This window comes from Pseudochaenichthys georgianus, chromosome 7 (assembly GCF_902827115.2).
Source record: "Pseudochaenichthys georgianus chromosome 7, fPseGeo1.2, whole genome shotgun sequence".
NCBI classification, from domain to species: domain Eukaryota; kingdom Metazoa; phylum Chordata; class Actinopteri; order Perciformes; family Channichthyidae; genus Pseudochaenichthys; species Pseudochaenichthys georgianus.
The window spans coordinates 32,488,215-32,514,373 of NC_047509.1; the positions used below are offsets into that span (position 1 = coordinate 32,488,215).

Genomic DNA, 26,159 nt, shown 5'->3' on the forward strand with positions numbered 1-26,159 from the left:
CTTATAATAATGATAATAGTGTGGTGACCACCACTGCATTACATAATTCACTCATGGAACTACAGGTTGGGGGTATTGTTTCCACACGGACATATGTGTTGCTATTGCTAACTGTATTGTGTGCCCTCCTGGCTTCTTTCTCTTCTCTTCCCGGGCTGAAACCGGACAACATATGCTCTATAAAGTAAACTTTTGCACCTTCGATGCACCGCCTCCAACTCCTATCTCTCGGCACTACATTGGTGACCCTGACATAAGTCTCGAACCGAACATGGCAAAAAAAAACGCAGTTTTTCTCAAAATGCCGGAGATTTTTGGAGACGCCCGTGGCTGCATCGTGTGCATGGACTGAGGCTCGGTTCGCCCTCCACGGAATGGCTGAGTACGTCGCTCGCCATTCCCACATCGTCTCGGCACTGGAAGACAAGCCTTCCGACTACAAGGAGACGATACACGACCTGCTAGGTACGGAAGAACCCAACTTCTACTTCATGGAACTGTTTCTTCGGGACATGCAGCTGCGTGTCTAGGCTGCGCTAGCTAACACGGCTAGTGTTGAGCCCCGCGCTTTAGCCGAGGAAGCTGACAGGTTTTTCCTGGCCGCCCGGCAATTTACCCCTGAGGTGCTGGCCACTACACGCAGCGGCACCTTCCCTGGTGGGGGCACGCCGCCTAGCAGAGGCTCCGGGGCCGACGACATCGACTAACGGCTGCCGGCTTACGGTTAGCGGCCGTCGACACCAACTAACAGCTAATGGCTGGCAGCTACCGACGGCTAACAACGACAGTTAACAACGGCTAACAACGGCTAACAGCTAACGACAACTAGAAGCTAACAGCGGCAGCTAACGGCTAGCTAACGACGTGTTAACATCTGACTGTTAACAACTTTCTTCTTTTTTTTTTTTGGTGCCTGAGAGTAGGTTCAACCAGCTTCCCTGGTGGGGGCACCTTCCCTGGTGGGGGCACGCCGCCTAGCAGAGGCTCCGGGGCCGACGACATCGACTAACGGCTGCCGGCTTACGGTTAGCGGCCGTCGACACCAACTAACAGCTAATGGCTGGCAGCTACCGACGGCTAACAACGACAGTTAACAACGGCTAACAACGGCTAACAGCTAACGACAACTAGAAGCTAACAGCGGCAGCTAACGGCTAGCTAACGACGTGTTAACATCTGACTGTTAACAACTTTCTTCTTTTTTTTTTTTGGTGCCTGAGAGTAGGTTCAACCAGCTCGTGTGGACAATCTCACAATTTTACCTACCTGTTTTTGACCGTGGACAGTACGACCCTTTTTGAGCTTTTTTCTGGTGCCTGAGAGGAGGTTCGACCATGTCTGGTCGGCCTCATGTGGACCCTCTCGCCTTTTCACCACCCCGACGGCGGCTTCGGACGTCGCCCACGCTTTCGTCGGCGCCTGGGTGGCGCGCTTCTGGACCCCGTCTCGCCTCGGCAGTTTCGGACGTCGCCCATGCTTTCATCGGCCCCTGGGTGGCGCGCTTCGGGACCCTGTCTGGCCTCTTCTCTCGCCTCGACAGTTTCGGACGTCGCCCATGCTTTCATCGGCCCGTGGGTGGCGCGCTTCGAGACCCTGTCTGGCCTCTTCCCTCGCCTCGACAGTTTCGGACGTCGCCCATGCTTTCATCGGCCCGTGAGTGGCGCGCTTCGGGACCCTGTCTGGCCTCTTCCCTCGCCTCTGCAGCAGCTTCGGACGTCGCCCACGCTGTCATCGGCGCCTGGGTGGCGCGCTTCTGGACCCCGTCTCGCCTCTGCAGTTTCGGACGTCGCCCATGCTTTCATCGGCCCATGGGTGGCGCACTTCTGGGCCCTGCCTGGCCTCTCCTCTAACCGCGGCTCACGGTTCGCCTCGACGGCGGCTTCGGACGTCGCCCCGTCTGGCCTCTCCCCTGTCCACGGCTCCTTCCTCCCGGGGATGCCACTCCTTCCTCCCGAGGATTTCGTGTCCGCCGCCGCTGTGCCCTCGCCTGCGGCCGGGCAGCGCTCCTTCCTGCTGGGGACCACCGGGATATTCACGCCCGTCCCCACGTCACAGCACAGCGACCCAGCTTTCTACAGTTGGCGTATGTGTTCTTTATTCGCCACGACGCCTACCCTTACATCGGCCCGTTCCGTGGCCCGCCCCCCACCCCCGGTGGGGATGCCCTCGTTGGGCCCCTACCCTCTCCTGCGGCCACCTTCCGACGGCCCGTTCCGTGGCCCGGCCCCGCCCTCCTCGGCCCCGGTGGTGCTTCCTCCCAGACGCGAGGATTGTATCCATGTTTGAATTCTGGGGAGGCTTGTGTGGTGACCACTGTATTACATAATTCACTCATGGAACTACAGGTTGGGGGTATGTGTTGCTAACTGTATATATTGTGTGCCCCCCTGGCTTCTTTCTCTTCTCTTCCCGGGCTGCAACCGGACAACATCCATCCATCCATCTTCTCCCGCTTATCTGTGGTCGGGTCGCGGGGGTAGCAGTTCCAGCAGAGAGCCCCAGACTTTCTTTTCCCTGGCGACATCAACCAGCTCTGACTGAGGGATCCCAAGGCGCTCCCAGGCCAGCGAAGAGATATAATCCCTCCACCTGGTCCTAGGTCTACCCCTTGGTCTCTTCCCAGCTGGACGTGCCTGGAACACCTCCCTAGGGAGGCGCCCAGGTGGCATCCTAACTAGGTGCCCGAACCACCTCAACTGGCTCCTTTCGAAGCGAAGGGGGAGCGGCTCAACTCCGAGTCCCTCCCTGATGACCGAACTTCTCACCTTATCCCTAAGGGAGACACCAGCCACCCTGCGGAGAAAACCCATCTCGGCCGCTTGTATCCGCGATCTCGTTCTTTCGGTCATGACCCATCCTTCATGACCATAGGTGAGGGTAGGAACGAAAATGGCCCGGTAGACAGAGAGCTTTGCCTTCTGTCTCAGCTCCCTTTTCGTCACAACGGTGCGGTAAAGCGACTGCAGTACCGCTCCCGCTGCTCCGATTCTCCGGCCCATCTCACGCTCCATTGTTCCCTCACTCGAGAACAAGACCCCGAGACACTTGAACTCCTTCACTTGGGGTAAGGACTCATTCCCTACTTGGAGTGGACAGTCCATCGGTTTCCTGCTGAGAACCATGGCCTCAGATTTGGAGGTGCTGATCCTCATACTAGCCGCTTCACACTCAGTTGCGAACCGATCCAGTGAGTGCTGAAGGTCGCAGACCGATGAAGCCATTAGAACCACATCATCTGCAAAAAGCAGTGGTGCAATCCTTAGTCCACCGAACTGCAGACCCCCTCCCCCACGACTACGCCTCGAAATCCGATCCATGTATATTACAAACAGGATTGGTGACAAAGCGCAGCCCTGGCGGAGGCCAACCCTCACCGGAAATGGGTCCGACTTACTGCCGAGGACCCGGACACAGCTCTCGCTTTGGGAGTACAGAGATTGGATGGCCCTGAGTAGAGACCCCCTCACCCTACTCCCGCAGCACCTCCCACAGTAACTCCCTGGGAACTCGGTCATACGCCTTCTCCAAGTCTACAAAACACATGTAGACCGGATAAGCGTACTCCCAGGCCCCCTCCAGGATCCTTGCGAGAGTAAAAAGCTGATCCGTCGTTCCACGACCAAGACGGAATCCGCATTGTTCCTCCTCAATCTGAGGTTCGACAATCGGCCTGACCCTCCTTTCGAGTACCTTACGGCCCGTCCACACAGCGGCGTGCGCTGACGCTTGCCGGCGGGCGTGTCTGAAACTCGACCAACAACCAATCACATGAATCTCCCGCCCCTGACACACAAGCAGCGGTTTGATTGGCTAGAGCTTGTACTGGCATATGATTCGATTGGCTGACGCCTCGCCGAGGCGTCAAAAGTTGAACATTGCTCAACTTTTGCAGCGAGCCACGCCAGCTACGCTCCACGTCGCTTCCCACGATGCATTTCGGCTAAAAGTGACGTCACCCCATTCAAAGTGAATGCGGAAGCGTCAACGCACGCCGCTGTGTGGACGGGCCGTTAGAGTAAACCGGACAACATATGCTCAATAAAGTAAACTTTTGCAGCTTCGATGCACCGCCTCCGACTCCTATCTCTCGGCACTGCAATAGTCATTTATAAATATCATTTTAGAGCACACATTTGAAATCGAGAATCGGGCTCGATATATGGTTAAATTAAAATGAGTAGGCGAGGCTGTAATTTCGCCACTCTCATGAGCGAGGCAGAAAATAATAGTTTTAACATGCCAAAAAGCTGCGGTGTCGTTTATTGCACCTCAAACATTAAAACAAATCCAGAGTTACGTGTTTCTGTACTTCCTCTAAGAAGAAAGGACAGTAACAGAAGATCTCTGTGACGCCAGATGTGGTGTTAATGCGATATGATATCTGAAAAAAAAGTTCAGAGTTTAGGATGGCCGAAGACACTACACTACCCATAATCCCAGCTATCGTTTAGGACTATAGTCCCGTTGACAAACCCCGTGTATAATCTTCAAACTCTGGGATTGGATGTTGGAGTTGCAGTGCACCAAGGTTACGCCGAGCGTCAAAGCTCTTTGAAATGGAACGAAACCACGGCAGACTATTCAAAACTGGACTCGAACGGCCCCCCAGAACTACACATGCTGGCTATTGTGTTTTGCAGCATGTTCTATATGGCACGTCTCTACTGGGAATTGTAGTTTTAAAAGACGTTTTCCCCAAAATTAGAAGTTGACAGTATTAAACTGTGTACAGCCCTGGAGGTTTAGGCGATAGGAAACAAATTGGTGTGTACAAATCTAAAACATGTAAGTACTAAATGGGTGAAAATCGCTTGTATCCATAATGGGCTGCATTAATATATACCCACATGACAGCTCATTGATACTTTGTAATTCTACTCCACTACAATTCAGAGGTTAACCTGGTATTTTTACTCCACTACATTTACTTTAGTTACTTTCTGATTAATGATGTGAAATATAAACAACCCTTAAATCAGACTTAGTCAAATTCAGTGAAAGGTGATTGTCAAGTGCCAACAATCAGGAGGGATATTTGATAGTTGGTACTTGAGAAGACTAAACATTTATCTGCAGATCTCTATAAAGTATATTAATTACTTGTTATTCTCTACTAATAGTTAATTAAAAACTGTATATAATTGCTATTTTGCACATCCCTTTCAAGATTTCAAGATTTTCTAAGGTTTATTGACATATCATATACACAACTACGGTGTAGTTATGCAATGAATGAAAAACTTGGGTCACAGGTTCCTCAACAGTGCATTACAAGACATCTATCAATATGTGTGTATACCTCCACCATTAAACTGTCAAATTCTGCACATTTCTTATACTATCTACATACATACATAGGAGTATAATTAATGTGTATAATATCGGTTAAAATAAGTGCTTCAACAGAGTTAACATTGCAGGAAAGCAATATATTAGACGTTAAGTATTTTGTCAGGCTTAATATTTATCTGTAGATACTGATACCCCCAAAGCTTTTTTCTTATTTGAAAGAACACCTTAACCTAAAGTATTCTATAATGTGTTAATAAAGGTGAATTAGTTTGTCTGTTTTGCACATCCTCATATTAATATCTTTGTAGGCTACATCCAGCACTAAACTGTTTTATTGTAGAGATCACTTACAGTATCTTCTTGATTTTTTATATTCTTCATTTCTATCATTGACCTTCTACTTTCCCCCTATGAAAGAATGAACTCTTAATATTTTTTTCATCAAATAACATTATTCAACAAAAATAACATTATTCAACAAAAATAATTCAATAACGTGCTTTAACCACTAGGCGGTGCACACAAGGTACACACAGCATACTAATAATAACTTTGTATTATTAGTGTAGACACTTATGTATGTATAACATCTGAAGATGTGTAGTTTTATTCATGTTTTTACATAATTTTACAGGATATTGCTATACTATTTATCATGCTTTACTTCTACACATTAATATTTGATTTGTAAAACATCACAGACAGAAAGGCATATCCATCATTTAATGGTAAGCTATTGAAATTGTGATTCCATAGATGTGTCTCCCATCACCCAAATCCCCTGACTATTCTCTCAACTCAGTATTTACATTCTTATAATCAAAGAAAATCAGTAATATCTTTAAAAACTACAAGTCCTTTTCTATCAGCTGTGCACCGTTATGGCGTAAATATAACCTATCTACCAATTGGATCAAATATAAAAGTCAGCCCAATTACTATTGATACTGCAAGGAGACGTATTTTGTGAAAAGAAATGTAAGATGTTTAATTGTTGATATATTTATGATCCACGTCGCATATTCAGTTTTGGCGGCAGTCCTTCAAGTTTGTCCAGAAGTCCTCTCATCAGGGCTCTATAAATAAAGAACTACGGCAGATGTGTAATATTTAATGCAGCCGAACCGTGTATTACAATGCCGTTCTGTGATGACTTCCAACGAGAAAAGCAAGAACACTCGGAATAAAGTATTATTTTTTTTTTTTTAAATGTTTTCGGATATCATATCGCATTAACATCATATCCCAACATGCATTGCGGCTAAAACATCCAATCAACGGGCTTCAAGCTGAGGATCTTAGGTAATCAGTTCAGTGGGTTTGTGGTGTGTATCGCTCGAAATGTCTCTTATAGGCCTACGTCTGTTTCCGGTGACTTTATTTACGGCTAAAAAGCCCAAGATTATAGAATTAAACGAATAAATAAAAACAAAGATAATTGTGTGTTATTGTTGAGCAAATAACAGTTTGTTATTTAGAAAAGAATAACAAATTAGAAGGAAAAAAAGATTTAAAAAAATACAGATTTCAGTATTCCTCACAGACGGCAAAAAAAGTCCGACATTATACGATTTAAAATAAAAACAAATAAATAAAATGATAAAACGCTGGCATGTAATTTACGTTAGAATAAATATAATGGTTTTGAATAATAGATGAGAGTAAAATCTACGTCACTTTACAGCCCCGCCCACTTTTGGGGAATCCAACGCTGTCATTTGAACGGCGATCAAGCCTGAAGCTACAGAGATCTTCTTTTACTGTACTTTCTTCTTAGAGGAAGTACAGAAACACGTAAATCTCGATTTGTTTTAATGTTTGAGGTGCAATAAACGACACAGCAGCTTTTTGGCATGTTAAAACTATTATTTTCTGCCTCGCTCATGAGAGTAACAGGCTAACAGCTGGAGAAATTACAGCCTCGCCTACTGATTTTAATTTAACCATATATCAATCCTGAATCTCGATTTCAAATGTGTGCTCTAAAATGATATTTATAAATGACTATTATCATTATTATAAGCAAGACAATAAATGGCAAAGATATGTAGAAAATAAACGTATTTGAGATACGTTCATAACAAACGTAACGTGGGAGAAAATACGTTTCTTGCTAAACGTAATTGAGAATGCAGTTTAGTTCTGTGGGAACGTAATCTTTAGGAGACAGGGTTGTATTTTCAGTGTTTCAAACTTCAGAAAATGTTGTCTAGCATTTAAGAGAGCTAATATCGGCCTATTAGTCTATCCAAACATTAAGTCAAATATTACCTTTATGTATGCTGTTTTTGTATTTAGTAAACCAGCTTGCTGGACTCTTGTTTACATTGACAACACTAGAGTTTTCCACATAACAGTTATTGGGTTGATGTGGAAGGACATTCATCATATAGTTTTGTGTAAAGCCTCTTCGAAGTAATTGTACAGACAAATGCAGGTAATATTGCCATATTGTTTCCACTGCATGCATTCAAACATCTGTGGCAAACAGGGAGATTATCTCGGCACTAAAGGCAAGATTCCATTGTTTTGCGGGGGAAACATATTTGGATGTTGGTGTCCAGACATCATTTGATAGGCTGCCCAACTGCATCCTGCTGTGTCACTATCAACAAATATACTTTTCATTTCTTGTTTCTAAAACAATTTGAACCAATTCTCATCATTTATTTTTCTTCTTCCAATTCATTTCATGTTAAAGTGCTGATTGAAAGGCAGGACGAAGACTTTGGACTGAAGAGTTCTCCAGTTTAGACAAGTCATGATGACATGTCTTCAATTTAGACTTTAATTTACTCTGTATTGTCTGGCTGTTACTTTACCATATGTTACATGAAGCTGTATGATATATTTGATTTGTTACATGTAAATGTAAGAGAAGAGAGACCAGCTGTTTCGAACATGAGTCAGAAATCATTCAGTGGACTAAACCAGTTCCCATGTTTGGAAGTGATTTGTCTGCCATTGTCATCCAGCTAGAATCCAAAAACAAATCTTTCTCCATGTCTCTCCTCTCTCTCTCTTTGCAGCAATTGAAGGTTTAATAAGTAAGACATTGGGATATGTTGTTGGTTGTCCTCTTTGGGAAAATAATTTAAAGAAAAGTTAGCTTTACTGGTCTGACAAACCTGCATGTTGAGAACTGCTGAGATTTGTTTACTTGACATGAACCCTTTTTTTATCCCACCCTCTTAATGATGACTGAAGACTGGAGCATGATACTAGCTGAGAGCAAGCATGTATTTATAAAGACTGTAAGAGCTGTAAGATTAACTATAATTTTACAGCTCTTACAGTCTTTATAAATTATTTTTACATAAATGGGCGGCTACATTAATTTGGGTTCAAGTCAAATAGCGCCAAGATAATCCAAATTTGACCCAGAGACAAAAGTCTGCTTTATGTTGCATGAAGAGACCTCACTTTCCCTACCAAAATCTCACTTAATAACTAACTATGATAAGGCCTTGAAACCCTTGCCTGTGTGCGACATGCAACTAAATCCATAGATTACAATGCTAATCTAGCCTGTTATTGGTGGTGGGAAGAGAGTACTTTTATGGAAGGTTTTAGAAAAGCTTTATCCTATCAGCACTATCCTTCAATTCTGCACCAAGTCCTTTTTTCTGTTGTTCCTCAAAGCCCGCCACTACCCTCACAAACTGGCTTGAAACCAACTTGGTAATTGAATTTTGCACTCCTTGAAAGCTTCAAGCAAACAGCCTTGCTTTGCTTCTGCGGTGGATGCTGGGTGTGAAAGCAGATTTCATAATGTTTACGAGTGTCCTTGTCTTTGCTCTGTAGAGGCCAGCCTCCCAGGAGAGGAAATTGGTGATGATAAGAGCTGCCACTGTGAGTTTCTCACTCAGGAATTACCTCCAGGCTTGAGGGTGACAATAAGGGCAATATGGTAAGGAATCACTTTTATTCCCTTTTTTTGATGGTTCTGCGATATTTATTTCACCCATGGAGAAAGAAAACTATGAATGATGTTTATGGCTTTTCCTTCCACCAATGGTGCAGGCTTCACTAGCTCAAACAGTGATTAACGGAAAACATTGCTTTTTTAGATTTGGACATAATTTATAAGCAATAATAAACTAATAATTTGTACCTAACAAATGAATAGCTGTGATTTGCAAATGTGGTAAAAACTAAGTCTGAACGTGCATGAAGTCATACAGTCAGATACATTAAAATACAAGAATGCCACGCCAAGGTCATCGCAAAATGTTAAACCAAGTGAAAATATAATTTGTATTCGCTTCAATATACAATGTGTACTTTCTTGGCCCAAGCTCGACCATTCCAACAACTTTCATTATAATTGGCTCAAAAAAAACATATCAAACGATCCGATCCTAAAACATGAGCCTCTTAGGTAGAAAAAAAATATGTATCCGCATCGAACTGGTAATTCCTTGGCCCATGCAACACCATTCCACCAAGTTAGGGTTAGGGTTTCAGTTCCATTAACATAGGATCAGTACGTTGCTGCTTACAATGGGACAGACCAACAAAAACATAACAACATTTTATTTATTCAATTTAGCTGCTTCAGTTTTAAGGCCCTGACACCCCAAGCCGATTTCGGCCGTCGATAGATGTCTGGCCGTCGTTGAGCGTCCTGTCGCCCTACTCAGATTGGTGTGTCCCGCACCGTCGTGTCTTTTCGGCCGTGCCGAAACCTTCCGCTGCCGATTGACCATGTTGAATCTGCAGCGGAGGCTGTCTGCAAAATAAATCGCTCAGCTTAGCAAATCAGTGCATGAGAAGCGAAACGGAAGTGAGGTATGCAAACAAATGATTAGTCACACACAGACTGCTATTATTTTTCATTTTCATCTCACCTGGACGCAATCATTTATTTTACATCATGGCGATCTGGAATGAAGAAACCAACTCAGTTGCCATGTAATTTGCTGCCACACTTCCTGCATGAGGTGGACAATAGCTTCTTCAAGTATTTAACGAACAGGACCCTGAACGATGTAGCCATTTTTTTATTTTATTGTATATATACTTACTATTTTTATCTTATTGTCGATTGTTTACATTGTACAGTTCTACATTTGATAATAAACCACTTTTTACCGCTACTGCAAAATACAAAACTTTATTTCGTACCTTCATACTACAGCCATTAGATAACATAACATTAGAATGAGGATACAATTAGCTATACTACAATACAAGTCAGAAGATACAGATGTACATGATGATACATCATTTGCCTTTCAGTGTTATGATGTTGTATATTAATATAATCTTGGATTATAATTACTGATGCATGGAATGTGGTAGCAACAGTACTTTAAGGTTGCCAGCCACAATGCTTAAATAGTTTATTACTGCTTCAGAGAGCTGATGTTTGTATGAAAAATTATATATTGAAGTCAATGGAGAGAGAAAGATTATCTTTTTATCCCGTTTGAATTGTGCGACGAATTACACATGATGTTTGTCAATTTAAAAGATAATTTTGCAAGTCAAAAATAAATAAATGTGTCATAAAACTGTGAAGTAACACGTTTTTTTCTGTGAAACGCTTAATGAACTACATCTCTGGTCTCGCAGACTCTCACAACAACACACGTCACCAAGATGGCTGTCACTACTGTCTTGTCAAAAAAGTGATTGACTACCCTCACTATCAACACAATGAAACACGTCCAGAAGAATGTCATGCAAAGCTGCCTGCCTTCCTTTGATTCTCTCTGAACTGCCTGGTCTTTTTAATGTTTAATGTCAACCATTTGTGCAGATAGCATGAAGTAGAAAAGATCGCCGATGCTAATGTAGCATTAGCGTTAGCATTTCTCCCCCGGGCTTAAATGGTGTATTATAGAATGATCACACCGGTGTGACAGTACTCTTCAAAGGGTTCATGAAATATGACTACTACTCTTACTGTTTAACATTTTAGGTTACTTCATGTTAAGGCTAATAAAAATGACAAGGCTAAGGCTGTAATGCTAACTAACGTGCTTGCTGCTAGCTAGGTAGCTAACTTGATCCAGCCACTCCTGGTCCTTTCATTAGACGGGAAGCGAAAGAACGAGCAAGACCCATTGCTGGTATGATAACAACCTGGTACTAAGCACACAGGCATCTTGTTAAAGTTATCTTATCTTAGCTATCTCTTATATTTAGCGGAGGAAAACAATTGTGACATCGGTTACTTACGCGACTCTGGGATTTTTAGTCTTTCTAGTTGCGTATTTTTCATAGTCTTATATTTCAACAGTTTTACGACAAACTGTGACTTTTTTGACATGGAAATGATTTTTTAAGATTGACAAACATCATATGTGTAATTCATGGCACAATTTAAACGGGATCGAAAGATACGTTTTCTCTCTCCATTGACTTCAATACGTTATTTTTCCGAAATAAGGTCCGGAAGTAGATGGTCTTGACTTCGCCACTCTATATATCATACAGTCTGTCTTCCGGTTGCCTCTTTTGAATGACGAATACACACTACCGCCATCCGCTGGTAAGGAGAGTTATTGCCACTCATGCATGCGCAGTGCTTATGTGCTACTTGGCCGTCGGCTGAAGTCTTTGCGGTGTGTTCCTGTGCGACTCTTTGGCCACGGAGACGTGAGGCGACACAACATTCGGGTCCGTCGGGACGTGTTCTTTGGTGTCAGTTTGGTGTGTCAGGGCCTTTAGGGTTTTTTTGCATGCTAGCTTGATGTTCCTCTGTCATGACCAGGGCCGCCCCTGGTCACAAGTTGGCCAGGGGCGGCCATGGTCATGACTAACTGAGACTAATGAATAGAACAAAGTTAGTTTTCATGTTATAATAAGTAAGACCTGTGGTATACTGACAATTTAAATGTCAGCTGTAAAAAAAAGCCTACTCACGTAGAAAATAATGTGTCCCCCCTCAGCATCATGAAGTTTCTGGTGTCAAAGAGGCGGTTCAAAGAGAGCTTGCGGCCTTATGATGTCATGGACGTAATCGAGCAGTACTCGGCAGGTCACTTGGACATGCTGTCCCGCATCAAGAACCTGCAGTCCAGGCAAGTGAACGTTCAAAACACACTATGTTGCAATTTAAATCTAAACCACACTTATCTCTAGGTCTCCTCAGAGTGAATAACCTGCCTGGCTGTCACTTTCACTGTGAGTTCAAAAATATCAGGACGGATATGGGGGATACTTGGAAGCATGTTCAGACTCATATCTTAAGTTTAATATTAGTTTAAATAGTGTTAATAGTAGAACTGTGATTCAGTAATGCAGTGTTTTTGGATACACACATGTTGTCATTGATTTGTTTCATTTGTCCAACGACATGTGTTGTGTTCCCAGTCGTCACATTTATATCTCAAAATACGATCCACTCCAGCTTTGAATGCGTCACAATTCCATTTTTTAGATATAACATTGATCTATAAATCACATTGTTTTACCTAAGCCCCTCACATTTTGCTCCCCTTGAAGGTCTAACATGTAGAATAAATATATTCCAACAGTGAAAAACATGCACTCCTCATCCACGAAGCAAGTCAGACTCACCGTATGTCTTGTGTGTGTGGAATATATTGAAAACGTGTTCTCCATAGCTGATGTGATTCCCACGTTGCTTCATTTTGCATTGCACTCATATCGTCTCTGTGTGCCTTGCCAGGATAGATATGATTGTGGGGCCCCCTCCCCCCTCAACACCTCGCCATAAGAAGTCCACTGAAGGTCCTAGGTTAGGTCAATAGACTGCACCTCTAGAATGTTACCAGCATATTGCTCTTTATAGTCCAAACATTAAGGCAGTAACATGCTGCCTTATTATTTTTATTGACAGAACCCCTTTTGAGTTTAAGCCACTTGACCTGTCTCATTGAGCTGGAGTATACATGCTGAGATGAAGCTACATTTTATATCATAAAAAAAACATGTTACAATTTACAACACATAATTTATAAAATATATCTCCAAGGGGCCTTATCGTGGCTTTTTGAGGCTTTCCCTTTCCTGTAGTCTGTTATATCGGTTTTTGTGACATCACTATTTTACACTCACCCTTCTATTGGCTAGCACTCCCACACAATGTACCTGGGTGGGACGTCTCTAAGCAGTTGACCAATCAAAACAGAGCCAGCCAGCTAACAAATCAGAGCAGACTGGGCTCTGGTTTCAGACAGAGGGTGAAAAGAGATGCCGCAGCACATGAGAAAAAAAAGACCCATTTAAACATTAAGACAAGTCACAGTATTCGAACAAAATACACTTTATGAATCTGAAAATGAGCATAATATGTCCTCTTTAAGGGATTTTGTGCAGGTACCTTTTCGTCACATAATCAGCTGTTCTCACTCAATGTTAATGAGCCATGTCATATGGCCTCACTCAACAGGGGTTTGATAGTTCTAGATGCTTGTTCTCATATTGGAGAGATAGAAGGACGTCTCCCCCAGCAGGATGCAATGGAAATGAAGCATGAAGCAAAACAAAAGCATGCCAAGTGATGCATTTTGGCCCTTAGATAAAATATACCCCATATTCACATACTGTCAATATCGCCTCATCTCATAAAGCATGCGTCCACACTGTCCACCTGAAATCAATGTTTCCTCAGGAAATGCTCAAATATTAGGCCATCCTTCATTCATTCTAAACATACAGTATTTGTAGCTTTATGAGCATCATATAACTTACTGAAACTACTTTCCATGTACCAGTTCACTTTATGGCATCATACACCTCTTAAGTTTAAACCCATGTGGCAGAACAGAGTGTTCTTTAATACCGGATATTATTTTTCTCCAATGCTAGAGTTGACCAGATAGTTGGTAAAGGGCCCAAAGGTGACAGAGAGGCTTCAGATGACCAGAGCATGATGGGACGTCTGGTGAAAGTGGAGAAGCAGGTAGGGCTGTTGCTTCCAGCTGTGGGAAAGTAGTAGCCTATGAGTTGGATTATTTGTACTATTGTTTTTCTGAATTTAAACATTGTTAAATACTTGGTATGAATACCTTTTTATGGAAGTGAACAAAATATATATTGTCCAAGACCATCGTCTGGTCTTAGTTTTATCTCCTGTGTTTTGACTTAAAGCTCACCTATTATGCTATATTTGAACAATGTATTATAGGGCCATATCTATACAAAAAATATCTCTGAAGTGTTTTGCTCAAAATACCAAACAGATCACCCATTGTAGCCAAGCCTCATACCCCTCTGTTTCAGCCCTGTTACAAACGTGCTGATTCTGGGTCAGTAGCTTTAAATGGAAATGAGCTGCTGCTGGCCACACCCCTTTGGAGCGTCCACATTAGTTACTTAGAAAAACGTTACTGTTGAATAAATAAAATATGTTTTACTTTTTTAAGTCATCGTCAAAAGAGGAGAGTAAACACTTTAGATCAAGAAACTGTATCACCCGAATCCTTTGTTGACAGGTGCCTGTCAGAACCTTCCGTACATGTTTTTCTGTCTACCTGCAGGTGGTCTCTATGGACAGGAAACTAGATTTCCTGGTCAATGTGTACGTGCAACGTATCCCTCGATCAGAAACAGATGCCTTTTTCAACTCCAAAGAGCCGTACCCAGCCCCGCCTTACCACAGCCCAGAGGAGGAGAAGGAGGGCAAAGAGGAGTTGAAGGAGGAGAAGGAGGTGCAGATATGCTCACCTGCAGAACTCCCCTGCTCTGACGGCACTTTGGAAAAGAAAGATCCTTTACTGGGTCGCTCAGTGGCGATATCGATAGGCACTCCCTCTGGCAGCCACAGTCGCGCCTCTACCTCCTGGCAGCAACAGCTGCAGCACCCCCTCAGCCAGCCCGCCTGGAACAGCAGCGTGGCCAACTCCCCATCACCAGTGGGAGGCAGCAGAGACCATTCACCCAACCTGTTCCGCCTCCCGCCTCCACCTGCTCCAGTTCACGAGCGAGGCTCTTCTGGCCCGGGCAGCAGAGAGAGTGACTCCCAGAGCAGGAGGCGCCACCGGAGGCCGAGGTGCCAGCAGGACGCCGCCGCCGTAGAGAGCGATACTTCTCTATCCATCCCGTCTGTTGACCACGAGGAGCTGGATCGCTCCTTCAGCGGCTTCAGCATCTCCCAGGCAAAGGAGAACTTCTTTGGGCCGACTTTCTTCACGGGCTCAGGAGGGGGTGCCAACGCAGCGCCTGAAGCCGCCGCTGCTCCTTCAATCTGTGCCAGGGTACGACCCTTCATAGCAGAGGGCGAATCAGACACAGACTCCGAACTCTACGCCCCCTCACCTCTGTCCTTCACCGGAGAGGTCTCATGCGGAGAAAGGGGGTGGCCCGGACTGAAGTAGGTCAGGAAGAACTGCTACGCCCGGCAGAGAGGCGCATCAGGTGACCTATCATGTGACCTTGTAGCCAACTGACTGACTGTTGCTGCTGACCGTGCTATTTAAGTTTAAAAGTTAAGTGTGCGATTCTAAAGAAAGGTTGTTGATATTTGAACTCAATACCAACAAATACCCTGCTCCAGATTTACCATCCCTCCCACTGCCTTTCCCTTTATAAATACATCCATGTTCTGCCCCCGGTTGCTGATTGGCTGGAATGGTGTTGTGTCCTTTTGCTTTTTTCACACTTACAGAACCAGGGCTGTGAAAGAACAAACACAGAGCAGACGGTTAGCAAACTAAAAGGGAGATATTTACTCAAGTTGACAAAAGTTTCATTTGATTAGAATAGCGGACTCCACCTGTAGGCGTATGGTTATTATTAGCAGTTTATAACTGGAAATACAATCAAAGGGTCGTTTGTATCACCCTTGTTGTTTATTAAGCAACACTTAACTGCATTGCATCTATCAGGATCTTGTTTAATTAGAAAAAAGCTATTTAGGGACATTTATTACCTTAATTGGGGTAATTTTATTGAATTTCTTAAATGTGATTTATAACACTTGATTTCGACATTTTATGAAACAAAATCATCTTGATTTCTTCCAGTGAGTGCACTTCAGCACTTCTCCTGTTACTCCATTAATACCATTTCCCCTTATGTGTGATTTAGTCATGCAAAATTGTTTAAGTCCTGGTTAGCGTAGTGTCTTGCTAACTTCTATACCTTTAAATGACTTGAGGTGTTATGATGCCAAAACCCTAGCTATGATAATCAATTAGATTCTTGCAGAGTAAAAAATAAACAGGCTTGCTTTTCAGCATCGATAACCCGGCTGGTGTTTACTGAATACTGCAGGAGGACTCCCCCTTAAAGTATTGCTTTGATACTTCCCCATCGGAAAATGAACCGGCTGCATGGCATGTTAATGTTGGTGATTTATTTAAAGATTGCAGGATACAAAACCAGCCATGAGTCGGCAGACAAATTCCATGAGAATTTCTCTTAAATACAGACATACATAAAAATGTGCATGCATGAGTGGTTTCAAGCTACAGTTTTTAAAGGGGCTCAATTACAATCATTTCAATGCAGCCTAGCTTGTTGATTTCAATGGCTTTCTTTTTCTAGGCAAAACCAAATTATTTACACATGAGATACAAGGACAGATGCCACATATGGAAACAATATGGGCTCAAATGGGCATTAGCTCATTTATTTTGTACTGTTATCCTACAACATGCAGTGTTGAGGTTGGACTGTCTAATGGGACATGATGGTGTTAAGCCTGCAATGCATAAGTCAGTTACCTAGACTCTCTGCTGCTACGTCACTTCTGCACTTAACGAGGAAATGCAATAACAAGCAAGCAAGGCAAGCAAGAAACCATCCTTTACCAACATCTACATGGCCTTATCTTTCACACAAAAACATATTGTTTATAAGTAAATATAAATGTACTTTCATAAAAGTAGTGCAAGTGCATTGTTGCATAGGACGCCCTGTGGCCTGAGTGCAGATTTGTAGTCGAGTAATGCTAAAAGCATGGGATTCTGATCTGAAGCATGAACAGTTGTTATAAAAACTAACCCGAGTCATAGGAAATGATAAAGTTTTAACATTAACATGATTTAGTAGAGACTGTTCACACAAGATTTTTTTCAGAAACAAACCTGCTGGCATGTTTTCTACAACCCAAAGAGAGGACCTGTAGAGTTTTACATGAAACAGTAGCTCTTAGTTCAACACCATCATGTAACTGCACCTTCTTCTAAAATAATAAAACTTTGTACATCACTGAAAATCATCTCTCCTGTTTTAATGAAGCATTACCATGACTTTGAGAAGTGTTTCAGCCATATGGTGTAGTTGTGGCTACATATCAGCAGATGGCAATCAAGAGCTTCAGTTGAGAGGGTCTTTATGTGTGAGGGAAGTTGGGGGGGGGGGAATGGATAGATGGACGGACAGTACTTGATTTGTAGGACTCATAATATGTTAAGGTTCAGACTTGGGGACCTATTAGACGGTTTGATGGTTTAAATTAATGTTTTTTACAAAAGCTTTTGTACTGTACTTGCACTGGATTTTGGATTATCGTCAAAAAAAAGCTCTATGGCAAACCAAAGTTTATCAGTGACAATAAGTATCAAAGTTGCAGCAATGCAATTGCTGGAATTAAAAATACACAATTCAAGCCAAGATCCCTTGATATCAACGTACCCTCCCCTAATTAGATGATCATGCATAAAACCTTTAAAGGGTCCCTATTATGCTAATGTTCTGGTTTTAAATGTGTAATTTGTGCCTCTACTGTGACTGCCTTCCATGCTTTAATGTTTGTTTTCTCATACTGCCTGTGCTGCAGCACCTCTTTTCACCCTCTGTCTGAAACCAGAGCCCAGTCTGCTCTAGGTAAGCTGGCCAGCTCTGTTGTGATTGGTCAATCGCTTACTGATGTCCCGCCCCTTAAGCTGCATTCACATGGAAACTAGCAAGCAGCTCTGCGCGACATTGTGTTTCTATGGAGGGAGCGACTAGGCGGAAGCTCTACCCGCTCTGTCGTTTATTCGCTCAAAATGGTCTGCGAGTGCTGTGCTCAAAGTTCTAATTATTTCATCTTTGACATTGTTACCGCTGACATTTTGACGCACAACCAATCAGGTGACAGCTGTATGTAGCACTGCAAGCTAGCAGGGTAGGTAGCCAATAGAAGCTGGAGTATTACAGTAGAGTGATGTCCAAATGTTACAGAAGTAAACAAAGGAGTCCAATCAAGTTGTTTCAGGCAAGGCAAGGCAAGGCAAGGCAAGGCAAGGCAAGTTTATTTATATAGCACCTTTCAGCACCAGGCAATTCAAGGTGCTTTACAAAAATGAAAGACATTCAGACAAACACATTTAAAAACAGTAAAAGATAATAAAAGAAACATTAAAACAAAATCAAAAAATGAAAGACATTAAGAAAATGGCATTTAAAATCAGTCATTAAAAAGAAAAGCTAATAAAATAAACATTAAAAGATAAAAGTTACAGTGCAGTCTAAGGGTGTGTTCACACCTAATAGTCCGCTCTCTGGTGCGCACCAGACCACAGTTTGTTACATTGTTTCATTTTTCAGAAGGTTCGGTTTGCGTTCACACGGGCAAAACTCAAACGGACTATAAACTTTAAACACAAGTCATGTGCTCGGAAATGCTGTTCAACCATTGGTCAGACATTAAGGGGGTACAACGCAAATCCCGGCAATTTCTAGCGGAGCCTCCGCCATGGAGCATCGGCACTTTCGGCAGGTTATTCTCATGCTGCTGTTAGTCTGGAGATCAACAGACATATGATTATATAATCAGACAACGTCCGTTAAAAAACATTATTACATGGCTTTGTTGACTGTATACAGTTTGGCTGAAACTAACTGACAAGACAAGAGCGACAATAAAACAGCTGTGCAGTAACGGGCAGAAACCCTCCTTTTTACGCAGCGGTCCAGACATAGACATCAGACGGCGAGACATATTCAGTTGCCAGTTACTTTGGCATTAGGGCAGGGATATCTAGATACTTCGCAAGGTTTGACATAATGAATTGTGCTACTTTTAAAGCAAGCAACGATTTTTTCAAATCTGTAATCATGAAGCTCCTCAAAAACGCTATCGAAGCAGTTCCTGCCATTGCTACGTTAGTTCAAACAGTAACAACGCACTATTTTTCTTAGCGGATGCATGTAAATGTAAATACATACAACTATTTTTTAAATCAATAAAATCATTTTCTAAATCCACAAAAGCATTTCAATTAATATTGGGAGTCATGTCGTTACTTTGTTGAGAATGTGACCATGTAATAAGCGGCATAATGTGCAGCAGCGCGGTCATTATGAGGAAAAGAACACCTTCATGCTGATCTAGATCCCTCCGCTTCGCGTCGGGCTCCTGATCAGCCTGTCGGTGTTCTTTTCCTGCTTATCCAAGACGTTCTGCAGTCTGCAGAGGAGGGAGTTTCACCGACGACAGGTGTTCTTACTTTTATGTAGCTGACGGAGAATTTTTACTTTACACGTCACTGTTCAACACTTCATTCTGCTTTACTCTTTAACTAAACAACCGCGGATGTCTTGAAAGACTCTTTCACTAAAGATTTTTGAAGATATCTGCGTTCTTGTGACACGTAAATACTGCGCTTCCTATGTTTTGGTGCGGACTGCGTTCACACCAGCGATGAACCGCTCCAGAGTTCGCAAGCAAGCGCTCCGAGATCACCTATTTTAGCGGACCAGAGTCCGGTTGTTTAGTTCACTTCAGAGGTCTCGGACTGCGTTCACACCGACCCAAATGAACCGCACCAAGCGGCTAAACGCACCAGGGTTCGATTCAACCGGACTATACAAGGCAGGTGTGAACGCACCCTTAGATATGAATAGTTCAATTCTTTCGGTTCTTGATTTTGAATTTATTCACAGAACCTCCCTTTGGAAATCCGAACATTTCCGTCCCGATTGTTAATTTAGACTGATTGTTTTCACCATGTTATGCTCGCATGACATCCACAATCGGACCCTCAGGAGGGTGTACTAGCCCCCTAGTACAGGGGAAAGTGTGTGAGAGAGTAACTCCCTCTGGAGGTAACAGGGATTTTAGCCTTTGCAGACCATTTACATGCACAAAAACCTACATACCATAATAGCATAATGCATAATAGGGCCCTTTTGAAATTCATGCGTGGGGTAATTACTGGTGTTATTTATGACATAGAACACAAATCTTATTTTATTTTAACCACATACTGTATTTCAAGAATATAATCAAAAAACCCATTGACTTTGAGAAGCAGCTGGAAGTACAAAAAGAATAATTTTCTAGATCTCCATCCTGTAGTTCTCTAATACTCATAACAGATCTACAGAGTAACTGATCTCTAAAGCATTTACAGAAGAATCAATTACCAATGACAACACCATTAGTTGTCATTTCTAAAACCCTTTTCTAAATGTAGTACCTGGTGAAGCTTTCCACAAGATGTTAGGACCTGATTGCAGGCATTTGCTCCTGTTCAGCCCCCAGAGCAATAGTGAGGTCAGACACTGACAACGGGCAATAAGGCCGCTCACTGTGTGCACTCCAGCCCACCCTGAGGACTTGGGTTGGGTTGAGGTCAGGGCTCTGCGGAGGCCAGCCGAGTTCTTGCACACAAAATGTGGAAAACATTTATTTTTTGGACCTTACTATTCGAAAGGGCAATCCCCAAAATGTTGTAAAAAGACTCTGGAAACACTCTATTTGTCTACTAGAGTTTTGTTGCTGAATTAACTTTTCTAATGACAATGTATAAAGTTACAAAACATTTTCGAACACATTTCAAAACAAGAGAAATCCGTAAATTGAACGAAGGCAACCACTGACTCCATGACGGCAACCGATGAGAAGAAAACCATCCATCCATCCATCTTCTCCCGCTTATCCGTGGTCGGGTCGCGGGGGTAGCAGTTCCAGCAGAGAGCCCCAAACTTTCCTTTCCCTGGCCACATCAACCAGCTCTGACTGGGGGATCCCAAGGCGCTCCCAGGCCAGCGAAGAGATATAATCCCTCCACCTGGTCCTAGGTCTACCCCTTGGTCTCTTCCCAGCTGGACGTGCCTGGAACACCTCCCTAGGGAGGCGCCCAGGTGGCATCCTAACTCGGTGCCCGAACCACCTCAACTGGCTCCTTTCGACGCGAAGGAGGAGCGGTTCAACTCAGAGTCCCTCCCGGATGAACGAACTTCTCACCTTATCTCTAAGGGAGACACCAGCCACCCTGCGGAGAAAACCCATCTCGACAGCTTATATCCGCGATCTCGTTCTTTCGGTCATGACCCATCCTTCATGACCATAGGTGAGGGTAGGAACGAAAATGGCCCGGTAAACAGAGAGCTTTGCCTTCTGGCTCAGCTCCCTTTTCGTCACAACGGTGCGGTAAAGCGACTGCAGTACCGCTCCCGCTGCTCCGATTCTCCGGCCCATCTCACGCTCCATTGTTCCCTCACTCGAGAACAAGACCGAGATACTTGAACTCCTTCCCGTGGGGTAAGAACTCATTCCCTACTTGGAGTGGACAGTCCATCGGTTTCCTGCTGAGAACCATGGCCTCAGATTTGGAGGTGCTGATCCTCATCCCAGCCGCTTCACACTCGGTTGCGAACCGATTCAGTGAGTGTTAAAAGTCGCTGACCGATGAAGCCATTAGAACCACATCATCTGCAAAAAGCAGTGGTGCAATCCTTAGTCCACCGAACTGCAGACCCCCTCCCCCACGACTACGCCTCGAAATACGATCCATGTATATTACAAACAGGATTGGTGACAAAGTGCAGCCCTGGCGGAGGCCAACCCTCACCGGAAATGGGTCCGACTTACTCCCGAGGACCCGGACACAGCTCTCGCTTTGGGAGTACAGAGATTGGATGGCCCTGAGTAGAGACCCCCTCACCCCATACTCCCGCAGCACCTCCCACAGTAACTCCCTGGGAACTCGGTCATACGCCTTCTCCAAGTCTACAAAACACATGTAGACCGGATAAGCGTACTCCCAGGCCTCCTCCAGGATCCTTGCGAGAGTAAAAGGCTGATCCGTCGTTCCACGACCAAGACGGAATCCGCATTGTTCCTCCTCAATCTGAGGTTCGACAATCGGCCTGACTCTCCTTTCGAGTACCTTAGAGTAAACTTTCCCGGGGAGGCTGAGTAGTGTGATGCCTCTGTAATTGGCACACACCCTCTGATCCCCCTTTTTGAAAAGGGGAACCACCACCCCGGTCTGCCACTCCTTCGGTACTGTTTCCGACTTCCACGCAACGTTGATGAGACTTGTCAACCATGACAGTCCCTCAACACCCAGAGCCTTCAGCATTTCTGGGCGGATCTCATCCACCCCCGGGGCTTTGCCACTGTGGAGTTGTTTGACGACCTCAGTGACCTCCCCCCGGGAGATTGGTGTTGATCTCCCGTCATACTCCAGCTCTGCCTCTAACATAGAGGGCGGAGTTGTCGGGTTCAGGAGTTCCTCAAAGTGTTCCTTCCAGCGCCCCAACACTCCATCAGTTGAGGTCAACAACGTCCCATCCTTACTGTAGACAGCTTGGATGGTTCCCTGCTTCCCCCTCCTGAGATGTCGGACAGTTTTCCAGAACAACTTTGGTGCCGCCCGAAAGTCCTTTTCCATGTCTTCTCCAAACTTCTCCCACACCCGCTGCTTTGCCTCGGCCACGGCTGAGGCTGCTGCCCTTCGGGTCTGTCGGTACCTTGCAACTGCCTCAGGAGTCCCCCGGGATAACAAATCCCTGAAGGCCTCCTTCTTCAGTCGGACGGCTTCCCTGACCACCGGTGTCCACCAGGAGGTTCGAGGGTTACCGCCCCTTGAGGCACCTAAGACCTTGAGACCACAGCTCCCCGCCGCGGCTTCGGCAATAGAGGCTTTGAACACCAACCACTCTGGTTCAATGTCCCCAACCTCCACAGGAATGCCCGAAAAGCTCCGCCGGAGGTGTGAGTTGAAGGCCTCCTGAACTTGGGCCTCCTCCAGACGTTCCCAGTTCACCCAAACTACACGTTTGGGCTTACCAGGTCTATCCAGAGGCTTCCCCCGCCACTCGACCCAACTCACCACCAGATGGTGATCAGTTGACAACTCCGCCCCTCTCTTTACCCGAGTGTCCAAAACATACGGCCTCAGGTCCGATGATACGATAACGAAATCGATCATGGACCTTCTGCCTAGGGTGCTCTGGTACCACGTACACTTATGAGCATCCTTATGTTCGAACATGGTGTTTGTTATGGCCAATCCATGACTAGCACAGAAGTCCAGTAACAAACCACCACTCCGGTTCAGATCAGGGGGGCCGTTCCTCCCAATCACGCCCCTCCAAGTGTCTCCATCATTGCCCACATGTGCGTTGAAGTCTCCCAGCAAGATTAAAGAGTCCCCTTCAGGAGCCCCATACAGGACTCTTTCCAGGATCTCCAAGAAGGCCGTATACTCTGAACTGCTGTTTGGGGCATAAGCACACACAACAGTCAGAGTTTTCCCCCCATAACCCGCAGGCGTAGGGAGGCGACCCTCTCGTCCACTGGGGTAAACTCCAACAACGAAGCACCCAACCGGGGATTTGTGAGTATCCACACACCCGCCCGGCGCCTCACACCTTGAGCAACTCCGGAGAAGAATAGAGTCCAACCCCTATCCAGAAGTAAGGTTCCAGAGCCGACGCTATGCGGAGAGGTGAGCCCAACCAGATCCAGCTGGTAACGCTCCACCTCCCGCACAAGCTCCGGCTCCTTCCCCCCCAGAGGGGTGACGTTCCACGTCCCCAAAGTCAGCTTCTGTCGCCCGGGTCTGGTCCGTCGAGACCCTCTGCTTTCACTGCCACCCTTCTGGCAGCACACCAGAGCCCATCGCTGTTTCCCGTAGGTGGTGGGCCCGCGGGACGGAGAAGCGGAGGTGTTGCCCACATTGCCTTTTCGGGCTGTGCCCGGCCGGGCTCCGTGGCAAGCCCGGCCACCAGATGCTCGCTGACGAGTCCTCCTTCTGGGCCTGGCTCCAGAAGGAGACTACGGGCTTCCTCCGGGCCGGGTATCCTCACTTCTTTGTTGTTCTTTCATGAGGTCTTTTGAACCAATCTTAGTCTGGCCCCTTGCCTGATACCAATTTGCCATGGGAGACCCTACCAGGAACACAAGGTTCCAGACAACACAGCCCCCAGGTTCATCAGGGCACACAAACCTCTCTACCACGGTAAGGTGCTGGTTCTTCAGAGAGGAAAACGTCTCCTATAATCCCTTGCTACTTTATAATGCAAACAAACTCCTATTATTTTTATGAGAAAGGGCCTTTAATAGCAGAAAGTTAACTGTTGAATAAAAAAATCCTGACTTAAGGTGCACAAATGCATGTGTTCTCTCCACATTTGACCACATCGTATAAACAAAGCCACTAAAACTCAGTCAGCTAAAAGTTGATTTATTCATTGCTATCTCCTGACACATTTTATTTAACAACCTATTTAACAACAATTGACTAATGTCAGTGAAACAGCGAAGCAGCTTTTCCATGCCTCAATGCTCAGCTCTAGGTCAGCCAATTTGTTAAGTGTTTCAGGATTTCAGTTGAAAGGGTGATACAAATAGGAATTGATTGGCTCATTAATAAAAGTCAGATGATGGCGACACAGCACCTAAGTCTTATTTACTCTCTGCAGCACCTTGGGGAGCTGCATATGTCTGGACCACTGACCAGAGGACAAACAACCGGCAGAGACAAGAATTTGAAATCTGTACGGCAGTGGGTATAATTCAGTTTATATATTTGCCCGCACATAAGACTGCATCAAATCCAGATGATGGGGACATTTGGAATGTGTCAGAGGAGGTTAGGGAGCCACAGGTTTATACAACAGACATCCCCCTTAAAGGAATGGTCCACTAATTAGATAATTAATCAAAACTTCAGTATTTAGTGAAACATTATGTTTAAACCATACCCTGAAGAAATCAGCGATATTCCCCGGTAAATAATGATTTTATAGCTCTTTTTTATCAAGACCTGTATATTCCGTCTGGCCGCCGCCATGTTTGCCATTTTCAGTAGTCACGTGATGGTCGTGACGTCATCCATGCGTTCACTTTGTCAACACACGGAAACATGGTGGAGTATTTCAGTTCGGACTCGTCAGCAGAGGAACAAGTTTTGACCAATGTGAAGAGATTGGATGGGGGAATTCAGCCATACATATCAGTATGACAATACGACACCCTCTGTCCTAAGACCCTCACATCGTACAAGGAAAAACTTCCGAAGAAAACCCACAGTTTAAAGGGAACATGGGAGAAACCTCAGGGAGAGCAACAGAGGAGGGATCCCTCTCCCAGGACGGACAGACGTGCAATAGATGCCGTGTGTAAATTGAAAAGATAATACATTTGCAACATAGGTAGTCCAGATGTTTGGAAATGCATGTGTGTATAATGGGAAGATGATATAAGATACTATATGTATGCATGTAGTACCACCCTTGCTAGCGATTCCCTCTCTAGTTTAGCATACTCAGCTTCGTTGTCCCTGGCCATAGAATCACGATTTTATGGGGCCGGAAAAACTGGGGGGAAATACACACTAGCCGGTACTACGCTATATGGAAAGGCCACCAAAAACTGTCCTGGCCTGGACGTTAAAACGGGGCTAGCCGCTGCAATGGAAATGCGCTATAACATACCTTATTCTTACTCCGAGCACTACTTCTGCTCCTCCGTCGCTTCACACTTGCAGAGGGCGATTTCTCTACTGGCCGAACTGGTGTCCTGGTCGGTGATGACACCAGAAAGACCGATGGTACTGCATCTCCATTGAGTAATGGTTGTTCTTTAAATCCCATGTTATGTTTTATCATACTCTCAGAGTAGTCGTCCGGAAATGTGAAATGTTCGCTGCATACATGAGCCTGTAAATCTCTCGGTTCGGGCCGGCCACATTTCGCTAGCCACTGCCTCCGAATGTACTTCTTAT

General features: G+C 44.7%; 1 protein-coding gene across 2 annotated transcripts in view; it reads left to right on the forward strand.

The window, feature by feature from the left end:
- Positions 1-17,382, forward strand: part of kcnq2b (potassium voltage-gated channel, KQT-like subfamily, member 2b) — a 49,443-nt gene extending 32,061 nt beyond the window's left edge. For both annotated transcript variants that reach the window (XM_034086167.1, XM_034086168.1), the window contains 4 exons: positions 9,097-9,202; positions 12,192-12,323; positions 14,077-14,170; positions 14,748-17,382. In XM_034086167.1, the coding sequence (XP_033942058.1) occupies positions 9,097-9,202; positions 12,192-12,323; positions 14,077-14,170; positions 14,748-15,584 (1,169 nt within the window). In that variant the 3' untranslated portion in view covers positions 15,585-17,382. The remainder of the gene's footprint in view (positions 1-9,096; positions 9,203-12,191; positions 12,324-14,076; positions 14,171-14,747) is intronic.
- Positions 17,383-26,159: the final 8,777 nt, after the last annotated feature.